At 38.1% G+C, this 18,605-nt stretch overlaps 6 protein-coding genes across 7 annotated transcripts; 3 read left to right on the top strand and 3 right to left on the bottom strand.

The window, feature by feature from the left end:
- Window positions 1-237: 237 nt before the first annotated feature.
- On the top strand, window positions 238-1,385 carry LOC124070769 (olfactory receptor 1-like). Its single transcript, XM_046410985.1, has one exon. The coding sequence runs from the start codon at window positions 305-307 to the stop codon at window positions 1,286-1,288; it is 984 nt and encodes a 327-aa protein (XP_046266941.1). The 5' UTR covers window positions 238-304; the 3' UTR covers window positions 1,289-1,385.
- Window positions 1,386-1,958: 573 nt separating this feature from the next.
- On the top strand, window positions 1,959-2,983 carry LOC124070761 (olfactory receptor 1-like). Its single transcript, XM_046410966.1, has one exon. It carries the CDS (start codon window positions 2,006-2,008, stop codon window positions 2,981-2,983), a length of 978 nt encoding a protein of 325 aa, XP_046266922.1. The 5' UTR covers window positions 1,959-2,005.
- A 3,732-nt stretch (window positions 2,984-6,715) lies between these two features.
- LOC124071061 (olfactory receptor-like protein DTMT) lies at window positions 6,716-7,917 on the top strand. Its single transcript, XM_046411494.1, has one exon. The coding sequence runs from the start codon at window positions 6,790-6,792 to the stop codon at window positions 7,915-7,917; it is 1,128 nt and encodes a 375-aa protein (XP_046267450.1). The 5' UTR covers window positions 6,716-6,789.
- Window positions 7,918-12,223: 4,306 nt separating this feature from the next.
- LOC124071062 (olfactory receptor 1M1-like) lies at window positions 12,224-13,658 on the bottom strand. The gene has a single exon (XM_046411495.1). It carries the CDS (start codon window positions 13,220-13,222, stop codon window positions 12,224-12,226), a length of 999 nt encoding a protein of 332 aa, XP_046267451.1. The 5' UTR covers window positions 13,223-13,658.
- Window positions 13,659-14,119: 461 nt separating this feature from the next.
- Window positions 14,120-15,506, bottom strand: LOC124070677 (cytochrome c oxidase assembly factor 4 homolog, mitochondrial). 2 transcript variants are annotated; one of them, XM_046410791.1, is made up of 2 exons: window positions 15,355-15,506; window positions 14,120-14,507 (listed from the first exon to the last, which is right to left on the bottom strand). In XM_046410791.1, exon 2 carries the CDS (start codon window positions 14,472-14,474, stop codon window positions 14,220-14,222), a length of 255 nt encoding a protein of 84 aa, XP_046266747.1. In that variant the 5' UTR covers window positions 14,475-14,507; window positions 15,355-15,506; the 3' UTR covers window positions 14,120-14,219. The 2 variants fall into 2 exon arrangements, with proteins under 2 accessions (XP_046266747.1, XP_046266746.1); XM_046410790.1 differs by having other exon boundaries at window positions 14,120-14,510.
- Window positions 15,507-16,949: 1,443 nt separating this feature from the next.
- Window positions 16,950-17,936, bottom strand: LOC124071063 (olfactory receptor 1M1-like). Its single transcript, XM_046411496.1, has one exon. It carries the CDS (start codon window positions 17,919-17,921, stop codon window positions 16,950-16,952), a length of 972 nt encoding a protein of 323 aa, XP_046267452.1. The 5' UTR covers window positions 17,922-17,936.
- Window positions 17,937-18,605: the final 669 nt, after the last annotated feature.

An 18,605-nucleotide genomic window follows, 5' to 3' on the forward strand; every position in this document is an offset into this window, starting at 1 on the left:
TACCTATTATCTCTACTTAACATAACTCTCTAGAAAACTATGCATTCAAACATAAAACTAACTGAATGTTCAGCACTTAGTAAACTGAGTAACGATTGTAGTCAGTAATATGGATTGAAATGGGCTTGTCTGATGATCAGGGGATGCCACAGGGGAATGGAGATAGATCATATATGACACAAACACAAACAGCTTACGCTCATCAGAGCTCCATCATCAGATCTCTCAGCGAGAGACAAGGACCTCTGGACGGGGACAATGAACTTTGTGCTTCAGACAGTAAAAGCTTGACGAAAACCTTACAATGGACTTTTTCAACTCTGCTCTTGGGAGAAACATCACTTTTGTGCGTCCTGCATATTTCATAATAAGTGGACTTTCTGGTATACCTCATATCAAGTTTTACTATGTCTTTCTCTTCTTTGTTTATATTGTTTCAGTGCTGGGGAACACAGTTGTGATGGCAGTAATATACCTGGATCATAATCTGAGGACTCCAAAATATATTGCAGTTTTTAACTTAGCGTTTGTGGACCTGTTTGGTAACTCTGCTTTGGTGCCGAAGCTTCTTGACATTTTTTTGTTCAACCATAGCCACATCCCTTACAACGACTGCCTGACATTTCTTTTTTTCTGCTACACCTGCCTCTCAATGCAGGCTCTTAATCTGGTTGCACTCTCCTATGACAGACTGATTGCTATCTCCTTCCCACTACATTATCAAGTGAGGGTGACCAACAGATCCATGCTATCTTTGATTGCATATTTCTGGCTCTTTGTCATTACTATTAATCTTATTGCAGTTGGCCTTCTTACGAGACTTTCCTTCTGTAACTCTGTGGTTATTAACAGCTATTTCTGTGACCACGGCCAGATTTTCCGGCTGGCTTGCAATGATTATACACCCAGCTTTATTACTAGCATTTTGTTTCCACTTATTATTCTTTGGCTTCCACTGATATTTATCTCGTTTAGTTATCTATATATTGGTTATGCACTGTCTAAAGTGGCCACGGTTCAGGAAAGAATGAAGGCCTTAAAAACCTGCACATCTCATCTGTCATTAGTGGCAATATATTTCCTCCCCATATTAATCACATTTACCATGGGGGCAAGTATTCATCCACATGCCAGGATCATAAACTTGTCTCTGACCTCTGTCTTTCCTCCCATGTTGAACCCAATCATTTATGTTCTGCAGACACAAGAAATCAAAGAATCTGTTAAAAAGCTGTTTAAAATCAGAGTGCAAACCAAAATCACCGTTAGAAAAGTAACCATAATGTGAGCAATTGTTAATGCTGTTAGGCTTCAGTTTATGGCTTCATTTAGAATATTCTGAAAGAAACACCATTTTATTTTGTAACTTCATACAAATGTCTGAGAATGGGTATTATTAATCACATTAGAGAGTTTAAAGAACAATTACCAGTTAAAACAAGTTAAAACAATTTTTAAAAATAGAACAATAGAGTAATGTGTAACATACAATCCTCTCTTACAGTGTGTGAACTGACACATAATATTATTAAAGTTTCTGCATGTGTGAGAACTGCAAAAATAAATAGTTTAGATCAGAAAATTTATGTTCATGCATATGACAGCTTTAAGGAGTGCACAGACTACTGTGTATGTGTATGTTTCCTTTGTATACATTTTTATATCCTTAAATACAATATTAAATCTGAAAAAAATGTTAAAGATACTCTATGAATCAACACTTAGTAAACTGAGTAATGATTACAGTCAGAAAGATAGACTGAAATGGGTTTGTCTGATGATCAGGGGATGCCACAGGGGAATGGAGATAGATCATATATGACACAAACAGCAAAGAAGACTGCAAAACAGCTTACGCTCATCAGAGCTTCACCATCAGATCTCTCAGCGAGAGACAAGGACCCCCCCTCTGTCTATGTGACAGAACACAGTACTGACTCGCAGTATTGTCTCTCCACAATGAACTTTGTGCTTCAGACAGTAAAAGCTTGAAGAAAACCTTACAATGGACTTTTTCAACTCTGCTCTTGGGAGAAACATCACTTTTGTGCGTCCTGCATATTTCATAATAAGTGGACTTCTTGGCATACCTCATATCAAGTTTTACTATGTCTTTCTCTTCTTTGTTTATATTGTTTCAGTGCTGGGGAACACAGTTGTGATGGCAGTAATATACCTGGATCATAATCTGAGGACTCCAAAATATATTGCAGTTTTTAACTTAGCGTTTGTGGACCTGTTTGGTAACTCTGCTTTGGTGCCGAAGCTTCTTGACATTTTTTTGTTCAACCACAGCTACATCCCTTACAACGACTGCCTGACATTTCTTTTTTTCTGCTACACCTGCCTCTCAATGCAGGCTCTTAATCTGGTTGCACTCTCCTATGACAGACTGATAGCTATCATCTTCCCATTACATTATCAAGTGAGGGTGACCCATAGGTTCATGTTTTCTATGATTGCTTCTTTCTGGCTCTTTATTATAATTGCTGTACTTATTGCGGTTGGCCTTTTGACAAGACTTTCCTTCTGTAACTCTGTGGTTATTAACAGCTATTTCTGTGACCATGGCCAGATATACCGGCTGGCTTGTAATGACCATTTCCCTAATTATGCTGTTAGTTGTCTGTACCCGGTTCTTATCTTTTGGCTTCCACTTGCGTTTATCTTGTTGAGTTATCTATACATTGGCTTTACTTTGGCCAAAGTAGCCACGGTTCAACAAGGACTCAAGGCCTTTAAAACCTGTATAGGTCATCTGTCATTAGTGGCAATCTATTTTATCCCATTGTTAATCACATTTACACTGATGGAAAATATACATCCAAATGCCAGGATCATAAACCTGTCTCTGACCTCTGTCTTTCCTCCCATGTTGAATCCAATCATTTATGTTCTACAGACAAAAGAAATCAAAGAATCTGTGAAAAGGTTATTGAAAGTTAGTGGAAAATGCAGTGTGAGAAAATTAACCACAATGTAACAGTTTTTCTATGCTATGCGTCTTTTGGCTTGCTTTATCAACAGTAAATTTGCCATTGTAATTATTTCGTTGTCATCACAAAATTTGAGTATGAATTAATTAGATAACAATTACATTGTCAGGATAATTCTGTAAATCAAGCAGATATTTTGTAAGTCTTCAAATCAAAACAGTCCTCTTCTAAAAATAACACCAACACTAAATAACACTGACTCTCCTCTTACAGTTTATGAGTCCACTAAGATCAGACTGTAGTGTCTGGCTGTGTGATAAAAGCTCTCGAAGAAGAAGAACAGATTTAAAATAAAACAACCTATTGTGTTTTCATAACAATATTTAAAGAAATACAGTAGATCTAATTAGATTTTTTTTTTTATTTGTTTGGTTGATAATCCAAAAACTGATCCTTGTGCTCAATGAAGTTTGTAAAAGTAGTAGAAGAAGAATGATGAAAGAATGTGTAAATATTTATTTTATATATTATATATTTATTTTTGTCTTCATATGCTGGTAATCCCTAATTAGCAAGCTGTACCTTCTTGGAGTATCCTAGCTATTCTATTCATTTTCAGTGGTGGAAAAAAAAAAGCAAATAAAGAAGCTGAATTTTGTTTCCAAAGTCAGTGATGAATTTGTTATCATTACATGTTTTATTGTTTCTCTGCTCTCGTATTACTAAGCTCCCCTCCTGTGAAAACTTCTTATGGTTTCAGTCTGGGAGGCAAACACCTGCTCCATGTTTAAATGTAGGCTTAAAATGTTCTTTTTTTGATAAAGCTTATAGTTAGGGCTGGGCTAGGGTTGCCCCTAGTTATGCTGTTAAAGGCTTAGACTACTGACAAAGAAAGAGTGAAAGCCTTTTAAACCTGCACTGGTCACCTTTCATTAGTGGCAGTGAATGTCATATTTGTCTATTTCTTTGGGGCAACGATACATCCAAATGCCGGGATCATAGTTTTGTCTCTGACCACTGTCATCCCTCCTACGCTGAACCCAGTCTTTTATGTTCTGCACACACAAGAAATCAGAGAGTCTTTGAAAAAGTTGTTGAAAATCAGAGGGCAATCCAAATTTGCAAGAAAAACCTAATGCACATTTAGTCTTTAACTTCAGTAATGTTGAAATAGACTTAGTTATCAACATTAAATTTCATCATTATTAAATTTTTCATCAGCATACCACACAAACAGAAGTAGTACGATTTCAGTTCTTCTGTCTTCGTTGTACTTTTGTTTAGTTGTTATTGTATGCATGAGTTATATTAATGATTACTTCTTTTAAACAACAATTGCAAGTGAATTAATTACCTATTCTACAAATACACAATAAACATGTTTTTTTATGTATAATCCCATAGAGAAGACATGACTGCCTGCTTGTGCATTTGACCCATCCTTAGTTGAACACACACATGCAACACTCGGCAAATTACATGCAGTGAAACACACACAGGAGCAGTGGGCAGCATCAAGTGCCCGGGGGGGGCAGGCATATTGGGGGGTTAAGTGCCTTGCTCAAGGTGGAGGGAGCAGCCTTCGGGCTCACTACCTGGAGGGAGAAGCGCTGGGGTCTGGTGTGCTGACCCGTGGCATCACAGACTGGTCCTAGTAACCTCTCTGGTGGAGAACGAACCTCCTGGTGCAGGAGGTAGAGCAGTACCAGCTTGATATAGTTGCCCAGGATGCAAGGCATAGGGTGGGTGTGGGGATGCAGATAAGCCCCCAAATGAGCACACCAAACAGCAGCTGAGAGTATCTGGCCTTCTTGGGGGTGTCTGTCTGGTGTCCTGGAAAGGATTTTACACAGGAATTCTACTTTCTAGTTCTACTGTAGGGCTTAAGCGCTCAAATGGACAATGACAGAGTCATTGGGAGGAACAGTCTACCTGATCCGAACTGGAGTGGTTATGTTGTTATATTGTTTGTTCTTGTCATGCACTGGCCATAACGAACACTATGTTTGGGCTAAAGGTGGCCCACTAGTGTCCTTGGTAGCAGACCACCTTAGGCCAAGAACTGGGAATGTCTGGCAAAGGCCCCTGTGCATCAGGTTTTCAGCTCCCACCTTGGTAAGAATTTCACACACATCCTGGTGGAAGTTGGACACATGAAATCTGAGTGGGCCATGTTTAAAGCCTCCATTGTTCAAGTGACTGGTGCATGTCGTGGTGGCAACTGAGGAACCCACTAGTGAACACTAATAGTTAGGGAAGTCATCAAGCTGAAGAAGGAAGTCCTAGGGGCTTGGCTGGTCCAGGGCTATCCTGATGCAGCAAGCAGGTACCAGAAAGCCAAAATCGCTACAGCTTCAGTAGTTGCTGAGGCAAAAACCAGGGTGTGGGAGGCTATGAAGAAGGACTTTTGATTGGCCTCAAGGAAGTTTTAACAAACCATCTGCAGGACTATGGGGGCATTGGAGCCTATGTTGTGAGCCATCTGATCCTATAAAACCAAAGTGAGAGTAGTAGTAGTTCTGGCACAAAGTGATTCACATTATCAACGGGGTTGGACTTCATCAAGGCTGACTCTTGTCTCCAATCCTGTCTATGATATTCATGGACAGGATCTCAAGGTACAGCCAGGATGAGGAGTGTGTCTGTTTCAAGAGGATTTCTCCTCTGGTTTGCAAATGACATGGTTCTATAGGCCTCATTAGTCTGTGACCTTCAGCGTGCATTGGAGTGGTTTGCAGTCAAGTGTGAAGAGGCAGGGATGAGGCCAGAAATAGGTAAAATGCCACCTGCAGAGAGGGGGCGGTTGCAACCCAAAGTGAAGGAGTTTCAGTACCTCAGTGTCTTGTTCATGACTGACAGGAAGATGGAGCATGAGATGTTCAGATGGTTTGATGCCGCATCAAAAGTAATGTTGGTGTGGTGCCTCACTCCCGATTTACCAGTCAGTCTGTGCTCCAACCCTCATCTATGTTCATGAGCTATGGGTAGTAATCAAAAGACTGAAATCTCAGATACAAATGGCTGAAATGAGCTTCCTCCGTGGTTGACTGGGCTCAGCCTTAAGAGATAGGGTGAGGAACTTGGACATCCCATGTGAGCTCGGAGTAGAGCCAATGTGTCTTCACATCATAACTGGCCAGCTGAGGTATTTTGGAAATCTGATAAGGATACCTCTTGGATGCCTCCCTTTGGAGGTTTTCCAGGTATGCCCAACTGGTAGGAGACCCCAAGATAGACCCAGAACTTACTTATATATCCCATGTGGCCAAGGAGCAACTTGGGAAATCCCATGAGGGACTGGAAAACGCTGTGAAGGAAAGGGAACAAAAGCTTGGAATTCTCTGCTTATCCTGCTTCCACTGCGACCTGACTCTGCATAAACAATTGAAGACAGATGGAATTTAAGTTTGCAAACATAATAATTTTGACCCAGGGATTAGAACTGGGATCGAGTGAAAAATAACTTGTTATATTTTATTGTATAAGATACATATTGTATCAACATTTTAGAACAACTTAAATCAACTTTTTGCAATTGTTCCTGTAGAATGACGTGTTTTGTGATCACCATATCTCCTGTGGAGGAGGTGATTTTGGTGGCCTGGAATATGAGCTGAAATAAGAAGATAGTTGCAATGTGTGCTGCAATCTGTGGTATACTATTGAAGCTATTACTGTATGGAACTGTGCTCCTAAAAAGCACAAAACACTCATGATGATGACAACTGACTGCATCAGGAGACTATGAAACAGTTCCACACTAAAGTATGCCAATGTATAATTCATGAGCACGTGCTACAGCCACCTGACTTCTTACTGTCTCCCAGTTACAGAGGAAAAGTATAAATGACTGATGCCTCACAGTGCAGTTCATTTGAATTACACACTTGAATGTGAGATGAGTTTGATTTCATTAACTTTTATCCAACAATTAAAATATGTTCTCTTTCATTATACATTCTGCTATTTTCTCTTTTTGAATGTAAGGAAACAGATATTTGTCATGGGCCTAGAGGAGAAAGCTGCTGCCATGTTTAACGCCACATTTGTTCGTCCAGCAAAATTCTACATGAGTGGGTTTACCAACGTCCCTAATGCTAAGTATTACTATGTGTTCCTATGCTTTGTTTATATCGTGACTGTTCTTGGGAATGGCCTCCTTCTCACAGTTATTTACCTGGTCAAGACTCTTCATACTCCTAAATACATGATTGTGTTTAACCTGGCTCTCACAGATTTGTGTGGGAGCACTGCTCTTATCCCAAAACTGTTAGACGCATTTTTGTTCAACAGGAGATACATTGGCTACGAGGCTTGCTTAAGTTACATGTTCTTTGTTTTTTTCTTTGGAGGTATTCAGTCATGGACACTTGTTACAATGTCATATGACAGATTTATAGCAATTTGCTTCCCTTTAAAATATCACAGTATTGTGACAAAACCAGCAATTGCAGCAATGCTGCTGTTCACATGGTTTTTTTTGATGAGTCTAGTAGCATATATTGTTTCCCTTATTGATCGCCTCTCCTTCTGTGGCTCTTTGGTGATATACAGCTTTTTCTGTGATCATGCCCCTGTATATCGCCTGGCCTGTAATGACACGTCTTTAAACAACATAATGGCATATGTTGTTTTTATTGCAGTCCTCTGTGTTCCTCTTATATTGATAGCACTGACATATGCCTGCATTTCCATAGCACTGAGCAGGATCGCATCAGGAAAGAAACGACTCAAAGCACTGAAAACTTGTACTTCTCATCTGATTCTTGTGGCTATTTTCTTTCTACCAATTATAGGAACCAATATAGCAGCAGTGTCCTCCTACATCCACCCCAATGCCAGGATCATAAATTCCTCTTTGACACAAACCTTACCAGCTTTACTCAATCCTATTATATATTCTTTAAAGACAGACGAAGTGCTTAACTCTATCAGGAAGCTTCTCAGAAGACACAGAATTAGCGACCCAACCACAAAATAATGAACCACGAACTACATCACTGCTGTATTGACACAATCAGGAGTGTTACAATAAAGCCATTTTTTTCTACTTCTGTTTTTACTAACTTCTTACTCATACGCTCTATAATTTTCTTTGTAGAAAAGTTTATCATATGGTTTGTAATTTACTTTACATTGCCTATAACAAGACCAGATAAAATAGTTATGTATTATTTGCAATATGTGATCTTTCTTCCAAATATCAAATCAGGGAGCATTTTACTTTTCTTTACTGTGCAAAGTTATTGTGTGGCATAAAGATGCAATACAGAATTTTGTTTACATCTGTGAAAATTTTGTAGGAAATGATTTCTTGATATTATACTATACACCGCTTTTCATTTTCAAAGCAAAAATGCCAAATGTAGTCATGTTTTTAGTTTCAGAGTATCTTGATGTTTTCTTTTGCTATATATGTTAACAAACTGAATGTGTTTTTTGACTGCTGGATGAACAAACCAAAAAACCTAGCATGCATCTCTATAGGCAGTTGTATATTGTAATTTTCAATATTTTTTTGTTTAGCAGGACATTTAATCATTCATTATAGCATTTTATAGGTTATTGTAACTGAGTGTGCATGTCAGTGCTCATTAAGTATTGCGTCTTGAATAACAGTAAATAGTTTAATAAACCATTCAATGTTTGTAGTATTTAATAATATTAATACTCGAATATGCCTGCTGATCTCACCAGACATTACTGTTAACTGTCAAGACAATAAATAGCATCATATATATAACCTTTGGTTAAACTACTTTACATGAAAAAATATGAGATTTTCAATCACATCACTTTTGTCATCACATCATCGTTAAATCGTATCAGATAAATCTATCTATCAGATAGATACCTACTTCGCCTACTACAAGACAGTACAAACATACAGATATTAAGCAATTTTAATTAGCCCATTCTATTGAATATGTTTCTGTATTGTACTGCTCTGATTTTGTGGCACTTTAATTTCCCTGCATGCACATCAGTTTTTCTTATCATACTTTTGCCTTTTGATCATACCTGTAGTTACTGAGTCAAGTCATTGCTAATATTGCTCTGTGGATACTGTTCTGGGACTTTACACTTTTATCTTACGCTCACTTCTATTAAAATACATGCAGAACATTAGCAAAAGTAACCACATGTCCCCACCTTGCCCCCCATGTTTTCCAAAGTGTAAGACTAGTAAAATTAAGACTGATAAGTTGATGTAAATATTCCTGTCAAAGAGAGGATGAAACATGCGGGAGCCACAGTTCTGGTTGGCTTGCACCACCCAGTGGTTTGTTCCCGTGTCTTGCTGTTGTTGTGCATTTCAGTTTAATGAACAGTATAAACAGAGGCGGGATGGCTTGTTGTGCATGTCATTATTTTAGCATTTGTGCTGGGTGCCAAATGACATTCACAAGTGAGCATGTACTTTTGAACAGAGTCAACATTTATTTTGACATTAGAGATAAACAGTAAATCCTCAGACTGGAGGATTTTAGTCACCAGGCACTAGGTATATGCCTAACAAAAAAACAAAACAGCAAATAAGAAACTGAAAATCCCATATCTCCAAGAGTGGAATATAAGTGGTTTCATGGTGCAGCTTCAAATGTGGTTTTACACATGGAACATTTGGCATCATTCTGCCATGTGCAACTTAACATGGGGCATCACACGTGGAGATGTTTAGCATTTCTAATGATTATATTGTTAGTAATGGCTGTTACAGTTCTATAATAATATATAAATTCTATAAATAATTGTTACTGTTCTATAATAATATAACAGCAACTAAGCAATTCAGTGTCAGTTGTATCAAATGAGTCACTATATCTAACTTCTGGGTTTATTGGAGTAATTACTGAGAATGGGATTCATGTTTCCCACCTTATACTTCCTCAACTGTGCCTTTGTATCCTCTCGGGTGAATTATTTTCATCAAATGGGCCAGAAGTTTTCATTATAGTCAAAATTTGGGCTTTTCATACCAACACTATCAGTTATCATATTGTTTCATGTAGGACATATTTGCACAGAAGACAAAAACAACTATGTAAAATAAGTGTATTAATTGTACTGTAAAGGAATAAAGTGATGGACTGTCCCAAAACATCTAGAAATGAAGAAAATTAATGAGTGAAGCCTACTGTTCAATGTTTATGTTCCTGCAAATGAGGAAAACTGAGCGTCATTCTCGGCACGGTTTGCACGGTACGAATAAATCCACTAGAGGGCAGACACTCATCATAATACCATTATGTCTGTGTCATCCATTATGGACAGCTTCAAGTACTGAAGTGTACTACAGTGTAATGTATTGTTTAACATCATCTTAATTTGAAACAGGATGAATAACCATTATCACTTTTTACAAGGTCTGACAGAGGTGTTTACTGTAGTACATCATGTACTACAGTAAACACCTCTGTCATACTGACTGTAAAGAGTCAGTAATGACCAAACAAGCCTAACAGTTTTCAGATTTGTCTAACCAAACTGAATACACATTGGTTCATTACTACTCACACAAAAGGACTGAACTGATGTGGTGCAGCAATTTTTAAAATGTTGTTGACGGGACATCACACTGAGCATCATTTTAAGTAGTTCAGTCGAATTTGTAAAATGAATTTTTGTGGTTACACGTCATCACATGTTGCGTCTCATTTTTATTCCACACCCAACATCTTCAAAGTAGACAAGACTATTGAAAACATATCCCATCATGAGGCCAACTTCACACAAATACACAAATGCAATAATAACTAGTTTGGATCTAATCAGACTATCTTCAGTGGGACACTGACAGCTTTTAGGGTTCTCCGGTTATATTACTTGATCACAGAATGATCACTTTCAAGATGTTTATTATAAATGTTATGGAACAAAAAGTATTCTTAACTTGTGTAACATCTTAATACGAACCACATGACAGAGTGAAACACCTGCTTTGACTTTTAGTTTTCAGGTTTTATCACATTTCAAAGATTGATTACAAGATCACATGAAGATTTGTATATTACATAATTATGCCCCTGCTTTAGATATAAAGTGTTAGTTTTATTTTTTCAGATGAATGCCAAGCTTCAGACATTTGATTTTGACCTCTTTGGTTTTCAAACGATATACAATAGGACTGATGCAGGGTGGGATACCAGAGAGCAGTAACTCAGCACACACTGGTCCTGGTCAGTTTGATCATCTCTCTACTCCTTCTGAAGGCTGGGATGCTGTACATGTAGTCCCATCAGAGTAAAATAAAACATAATAAAAGAGGCTATTGCTGTGAATCAGGACCCTTGACAGTTTAATCACTCTTTAATTCAGTTGGGAGGTTTCTGGGTTCAGTTTTATTTATCGTCGTCATTACTGGGTAATTGCAGTTCTCATTTAAGATGACTTTAATTTACCTTTCCAACAAATTCATGAGATGCTGTATAAAATGGAAGTCAGATGTCAGTGAACATTTTGTTAACTTTGTATGCACAAAGTAAACAATACGATGATTTGAGTATTACGTAATGTTCCCCAAGGATGCCTTAATCATTAAACAGGCCATTGTGTGCCAAAACAAACTGGTTCTAATAGGCCCAGTTTGTGATGCCATTGCCAGAAAATTTTGCCCAATGACCTCTACTTGAACAGACCGTTTAGACTTTAGACTAATTAATCCCAGGTGTGGCTGTTACAAATATAAACGATGATGGCAAATTAATGGAAGTGTATTATACTGGTTCTGTGAGGCTGTTATTTCATTCAATATACACTCACTTTCCAAGAGCAGCAAGACAAGGGACAGTGATCATCCTCGTCCTTCTTTCTTTCTTAAAGGTTGTGCAATCTGTTAACTTCCATTCTTCTTTTCAACTCAAGATATCATTGGTTATCCTTTTAGGTGGCCTTGTCAGGTGTCAGATGCGCTGGTTTTAGACAGGGCATTTTTGCACAGAAGAGATAACCCTGACAAAAGTTCAAATACAAAAGTTTATGTGGTGCAAACAGTGTGTGAAATACCACTGATGAACTCAGTGATGAAGGACTTTATAGACAGTTATATCACATTGTCCCCGAATTATCGGGGTCTTCATAACAAATTGACATGTATTATTATATTTCAGTTAATGCAAATTCAACGAAATGCAGAACAGTAACTTATTCATACCCTGTCCTTGACCCTGACAAGCTCATGCCACCCAAAACCGGTGATCCATTTGAGACTTTTCTGCTGACAGACAACATTATGTTAGCACACAGTTCAGGCTCTTTGGTCACTGCGCAGACATATCGATCCTAAATCATTTTTGTGTTTTATTAACCCTTTTTTGTTGGCATGTTCGTTGTGCGCCAGTTTTTCTTACCAGTGCCACGGCACTGATTTTGATCTCTTTGGTTTTCAAAGAATATACAATAGGATTGATGCAGGGCGGCAGGCAAGAGGCCAGTGACAGACTCAGCACACGCTGGTCCGGATCAATGACTCCCAGGTAAAATCCAATAATGAAAATGGTCAAGAGAGGAATGTAGAACACAGCAACAAGAATGAGATGCTCGACACAAGTGGCCAAAGCTTTCATCCGACTGTCTAAAGATTTCATCCTGAACACAGTCACCAGGATGCTGACATAAGACAGAAGAATAAAAGTAAACGGGCTGACAAGGAGTAAAACAGAGAGAAAAGAAGCTGCAGACCACTGCAGTGTGTAATCGTTACAGGCGAGTCTAAACACGGGTGCGTAGTCACAGAAATAACTGAACACTCTGACAGATTTGCAAAAAGACAGTCGAGTCATTAGACTTGTAGTAAATGTTGTTACTCCCAAAGAAAAAGACCAAGTCAGGCCTACAATACAAGACATGCTCCGCAGTGTGTTGATTGAGTTCTGACGCAGAGGAAAACATATTGCAATCAACCTGTCATAAGCAAGGATGGCCAGTGCATATGACTCCAGTGATGCAAAACAATAGTAGATAAACATTTGTACCAAACACAAATTGAATGGAACAAAGTTATCCTTAAAGAGAAATACCTTTATCATGCTGGGAATAGTGCATGTGTTCAGGATGATATCGATTACTGCAAGATTGACCACAGCCAGAAATTTTGGAGTGTGTAAACAATGATTAAAGGCAATTACATAGATCACCAAACTATTGAACAGCACTGTAACCACATAGACAAATGTTAGAAAGACAAAATAGATGCTGATGTAGGGAAATGTCTCAAATCCGATGATATAGAAGCCTGGAGGATGAATGATGAGAGTGTTGTTTAAAGCAGTCCTGAGAAAAGACATAGCTGTAGTCCACAGCCTGTGCTGTTTGGAGCCTCTGCTTAAAAACTCTCCTGTCTGAAGAGGGAAATCACACCATATTCTACATTAGACCTCCATAGAGGCTACAAACCACATGTATAATTTCAAACCAGTTTGATCAGCACATTCAAATTCAGCAGTATATAATAACATAATTTCAGCAAGTTCAAACATGTCCTAAAATCAGTGAATGTGCCTTACCTGATGTTCTCTTAAGGATTGTTCAGCATCTGTTTGATGCTGCATCCAAAAGCAGCTAACAGGTGACTGACTGTTTGGCTTGTGTGCACCAGAAGATATAGTTTCCACATCGATCTCTTGAGATAAAGGTTCCAGCTCATAAAGTCATTTTACAATACCTCATTAATGGCATTAATTTGATCTATAAAGTGATTTTTTACTCTAATTAAACTTGCCAAGTGCTCAGAACAAGCATTTTTTTTTTTTTTTGGTGATGATGATTTAGTAGGTCTGTGAATCACACACTTCTTTTGAAACGCAGATATATGGAAGCTTACCAAAATAAGAGGATAGTTTTTGAATTCAGCACAATGAAAAACTAATCAAATAGCACTATTGTGCCTTCCTGACTGCAGTGACTTGAAGTGAGATTTGTACTGAATCATTATTGAATAAATATGTCCCTGACTTGGCTATACCAATATATACTTCCTGAATTTACATTAATCATTAAAACAGATTGAGGATCTCTTGTCCAAATTAACAATATTAACAATTAAAACATTACCTGTAAACTTGCTAACCTACAATTTATGTTAAGGAGACATATTTTACAATTAAAAAAATCATGTCATATTACTCCTTAGTGGACAAATATATAATTAAGACACCATTTATAAATGAAGGTCCAAGACAAGATTTTTTTGTACCTTCTTATTTGTTTATTTTTCTTACAAATATTTTATAAATTACGTATAGTTTTTACGAATGCGAAGCAGATTCTAAACACATCCCAAGTTCAGCTGGCTGCAGACTGAGCGGAGGCTGACTGCTGCCTCCTCAGCTGTTCTTTATGAGCATTTTGGAAATTCATCATGCAGTCTTTGAACATCTGGACCTGGCTCTGGCACACTCGCCAGTCCTGGTGTTCAGCCATGCACTCCTGCACAGCATAATGCAGCTCGGCACAGCCAGTGCGGGATATCATCCGTTCAACAGGGTCATCCTCGTCATCGTCTTTACGGCTGCGGTCATGGGGTGAAGGGGACGCCATCCTGTGTCAATGCACAGCGCCGACTCCGTGGGTCTGCTGAGGACAACACGGGATTTTATCAATAAACTATCAATAATACAATCTTAGGGACAACCACAGCACATCCCCGCTGTTCCTTCAGCATGCCTCTGCTGTTTAGCAGTGACCTATTTCTAAATTCGAAGCCGTAAAATTTGCAGTATTTTATAGACCTTTCTTTAAAATGCCTTTTCAAAAATTATGAGAACATAGTCAAACATTTAATAAGGTACTGCTCCATCAGTAACGTTTTAACACTGCACTTTTATTCATATTTGCTAATTTTTTTTTTAGTCTTCATGGTTGATGGTATGTGTTGTACACATATTCTATATGCTTTGTGAAAAAGCATATTGTTTTAATCATAATTATCATTTGTGTGACATAATACATCCTAATGGAACAGCATCGTATTTACTGAACGACTGTACAGTTGTGTATAGTACAATTTTTGAAGTATTTGTATTTTGCATCTCAGCAGCTTCACTCTTTAATTACACTGTATTTCAGCTACTTTGACGATAAAGATGCAAAACACATTATCGTGTCAACACTTTAAACGAGCTGCGCCTCGACAAGCTGCACACTGAAGTTTTTAACAAAGCCACATATCGTGGCTACTTATAATCGAGTAAAGATAATAATACTTCAGCTGAATACTGATATCCAGCAACGAAAATACTCGGTAGCGTCGGACCACCGTGGTCATTTTATACATTTTAGTAGTACTTTGGTTTCAATTCAGTTCGGTGTAAAGTCGTTTAAGGCTCCTTGACGTTACAAAATACGACATAGTTGGCTGTGGAGAATGCAGCTAAAATGAACGAACAAACATTTTTACACAATTTTTCCTTTTTCATACCTGCTTATTCCCTCTGGCTCAAACTGCTAGTCGAAACTGTAATTAAGTGTACATAACCTGCATAACCCTGAACATGTCAGGACTAGATACACGAACAGGCGTTATCACGGGGGACACATTTGAGCGGAGGACCAAAGTGTAGCTTAAAAGTAGTTCCGTAAGACATACAGTGGTTCCGCTTCATACGGACGACTGAGATTATTTCAACCTCTGATATTTACCCCAAAACATCAGAAATGACATTTAAACACTGACCGGGACGAATCTTGTGCCTAATGAATACTTTTGATAATTCAAGTAAATTTTGAAACTACATGCTTCCTCTTAAGTAGTTTTCTGAAATTTTGAATGCAAGACTATTTCTCGTGGCGCATTTTTGCGATGTGATATTAATGTTTTTGCTAAAGATTAATGTATAAAGTAATTTAGTGAATAATTTGTAGTCTAGCTATCGATGAATGCAAGCTCGCAGGATGAACATATTATCCTGGATTTATGTGGAGCCTGCACTCAAGACTGCACATTAAATCCACTAGAGGGATACAGTGCAAATCTGTACAATGTGCCTGAAGTTTATAGCTTTTTACAAAAGAGTTAGGCCACTATATCAGTGTAGATCATGTTCTATTTTATAATGTTTTGAGTTAACAAAAATCATTGTATTATCTCAGACAGTATGAAGACCAGTGGGCTCTATGATTTGACTAATGGAGCTTGAAGTGGGCTATTGATTAATAAACCTTAAAGACAAAGGTGACTGTTACTGTGGCTATTTTTAAATAGGGTGTAGGTGTAGGACATCTTGTTTGATTGGGTCCCTCAGTAAAGCAAACTTAGCCACATAGAACAGATATTTCACACACGCAGGAAATCTTCCAAAAGGGGAAATGAGAAATGTAGTTGTGAAGCTGTAGCATCATTTGTTTTTGTTTTAAACATTTTGGGCATTTAATTCAACATGAAAATGACACAACATGACAATCACATAATATCATGTAACTGCACAAGAGTGCATCTTGTCTTATGCTTCAAATCAGTGTTGGCATAATGTTTAACTAAGACATAATCTTAACGTTAGGGCTTTGTGATAAAACATGAACAGGTATAGCCATTTTCTTGTGTAAAAATATAGAGATGAAGTAGGTTTTACTGGTTCACAGTTTCTTTCTACAAGGCAGGGTTGTATAGTGACACTATGTAGAATGGCATGGAAAAATCAACAACATTGGCCATTAAATCTCACTCAACATCTTAGTATATACATAAAATATATAATTACAAACCTAAAGACACAAGTGAACAAACTGACCCAACATGTGGAATAACCTTGATTAAAAAGACCACAAAGAACACAACAAACTTGTGAAGAAAGTGAGCAGAAGATCATTTATGCCTTTTTCTACAGTGAAATCACCTGATCCCACAATTGTTCCTTGGTTGGGTTAAGGTAAGGGGAAACACAACCTTTGACACAACACGTTGGTCATATAATGAAAAGCTTGACCAGAAAAATTAGCCACGCTGTTCACTTTTGGCTAACAGTCGTTTAGAGCCTGAATTTTTGCAACATTTCATTAACCCGCCAAAGTTTGCTCTTAATGCTGATCTATGAAAATTTTATTTTTTCTTACCAGTGCCACAGCTCTTGTTTTGATCTCTTTGGTTTTCAAAGAATATACAATAGGATTGATGCAGGGCGGGAGGCAAGAGGCCAGTGACAGGCTCAGCACACGCTGGTCCGGATCAATGACTCCCAGGTAAAATCCAATAATGAAAATGGTCAAGAGAGGAATGTAGAACACAGCAACAAGAATGAGATGCTCGACACAAGTGGCCAAAGCTTTCATCCGACTGTCTAAAGATTTCATCCTGAACACAGTCACCAGGATGCTGACATAAGACAGAAGAATAAAAGTAAAGGGGCCAACAAGGAGCAGGAAAGTAAGCAAAGAGGCCACAGACCACTGCAGTGTGTAATCGTTACAGGCGAGTCTAAACACGGGTGCGTAGTCACAGAAATAACTGAACACACTGACAGAATTGCAAAAAGACAGTCGAGTCATTATACCTACTGCAAATGCAATTATTCCAAGAGAAAAAGACCAAGTCAGGCCTACAATACAAGACATGCTCTGCAGTGTGTTGATTGAGTTCTGACGCAGAGGGAAACATATTGCAATCAACCTGTCATAAGCAAGAATAGCCAGTGCATATGACTCCAAAGTCCCAAAAGCATAGTAGATAAACATTTGTACCAAACACAAATTGAATGGAATGAAATTATCTCGAATGAGAAATATCTTTATCATGCTGGGAATAGTGCATGTGTTCAGGATGATATCGATTACTGCAAGATTGACCACAGCCAGAAATTTTGGAGTGTGTAAACAATGATTAAAGGCAATTACATAGATCACCAAACTATTGAACAGCACTGTAACCACATAGACAAATGTTAGAAAGACAAAATAGATGCTGATGTAGGGAAATGTCTCAAATCCGATGATATAGAAGCCTGGAGGATGAATGATGAGAGTGTTGTTTAAAGCAGCCCTGAGAAAAGACATAGCGGTAGTCCACAGCCTGTGTTGGAGGACAGCCTCTGGTCCACCAAAAACTCTCGAGTCTGAAGAACAGGGAAATCACATATTCTGCATTAGACCATGGACTTCTATGGAGGCTAAGAAATAAAATTTAATACACAACTTTCATGCTGTTGTACTATTTATGCAGTATATTCTCAGCAGGTTGAATCATGCAAATCACAAGTTAGTCAAAGAAGTTCACCTGATTTTCTGTGAAGAATTGTTTGTCGCTAACTCATAATGCTGACTCTTAAAGCGGCGTGCAGATGGCGGCATGTCTTGAGGACAGTCACAAATATGTTGTCATGACTGATCTCTGGGGATCAATTAACCTTGAACTGAAACAGATGAATTCACTGTGCAATGCATGTCAATTAAATTAATTTAAACGTTGGCTATAGGTGGTTTACAGCATAGTGCATAGTAATTACTGTGTGTTTTTCATTTGAGCCACTCATGTCTAATTGGAAAACATGTGGTTTGTCTCAAGTGCTGCCTAAATTCAAATCTAATGACCTCCATAGGCTCTAGTGGACAGTCAGCAAAATTTCATGTGGAAAAGAAGTGAGGAACAGCCACAGTGTAATCACTGATTAACTGAAACAGTTATGTTTGTTTTCTAAACAGGCAAGAAGAGAAAGTTGTACTAAAAATATTCATGGGAAG

Source organism: Scatophagus argus, chromosome 14 (assembly GCF_020382885.2).
Source record: "Scatophagus argus isolate fScaArg1 chromosome 14, fScaArg1.pri, whole genome shotgun sequence".
Lineage (NCBI taxonomy): Eukaryota > Metazoa > Chordata > Actinopteri > Scatophagidae > Scatophagus > Scatophagus argus.

Excerpts from the sequence above, each read along its gene's own strand:
- LOC124070769 (XM_046410985.1), top strand. The coding sequence starts at position 305 with ATGGACTTTTTCAACTCTGCTCTTGGGAGAAACATCACTTTTGTGCGT.
- LOC124070761 (XM_046410966.1), top strand. The coding sequence starts at position 2,006 with ATGGACTTTTTCAACTCTGCTCTTGGGAGAAACATCACTTTTGTGCGT.
- LOC124071061 (XM_046411494.1), top strand. The coding sequence starts at position 6,790 with ATGCCTCACAGTGCAGTTCATTTGAATTACACACTTGAATGTGAGATG.
- LOC124071062 (XM_046411495.1), bottom strand. The coding sequence starts at position 13,222 with ATGTCTTTTCTCAGGACTGCTTTAAACAACACTCTCATCATTCATCCT.
- LOC124070677 (XM_046410791.1), bottom strand. The coding sequence starts at position 14,474 with ATGGCGTCCCCTTCACCCCATGACCGCAGCCGTAAAGACGATGACGAG.
- LOC124071063 (XM_046411496.1), bottom strand. The coding sequence starts at position 17,921 with ATGTCTTTTCTCAGGGCTGCTTTAAACAACACTCTCATCATTCATCCT.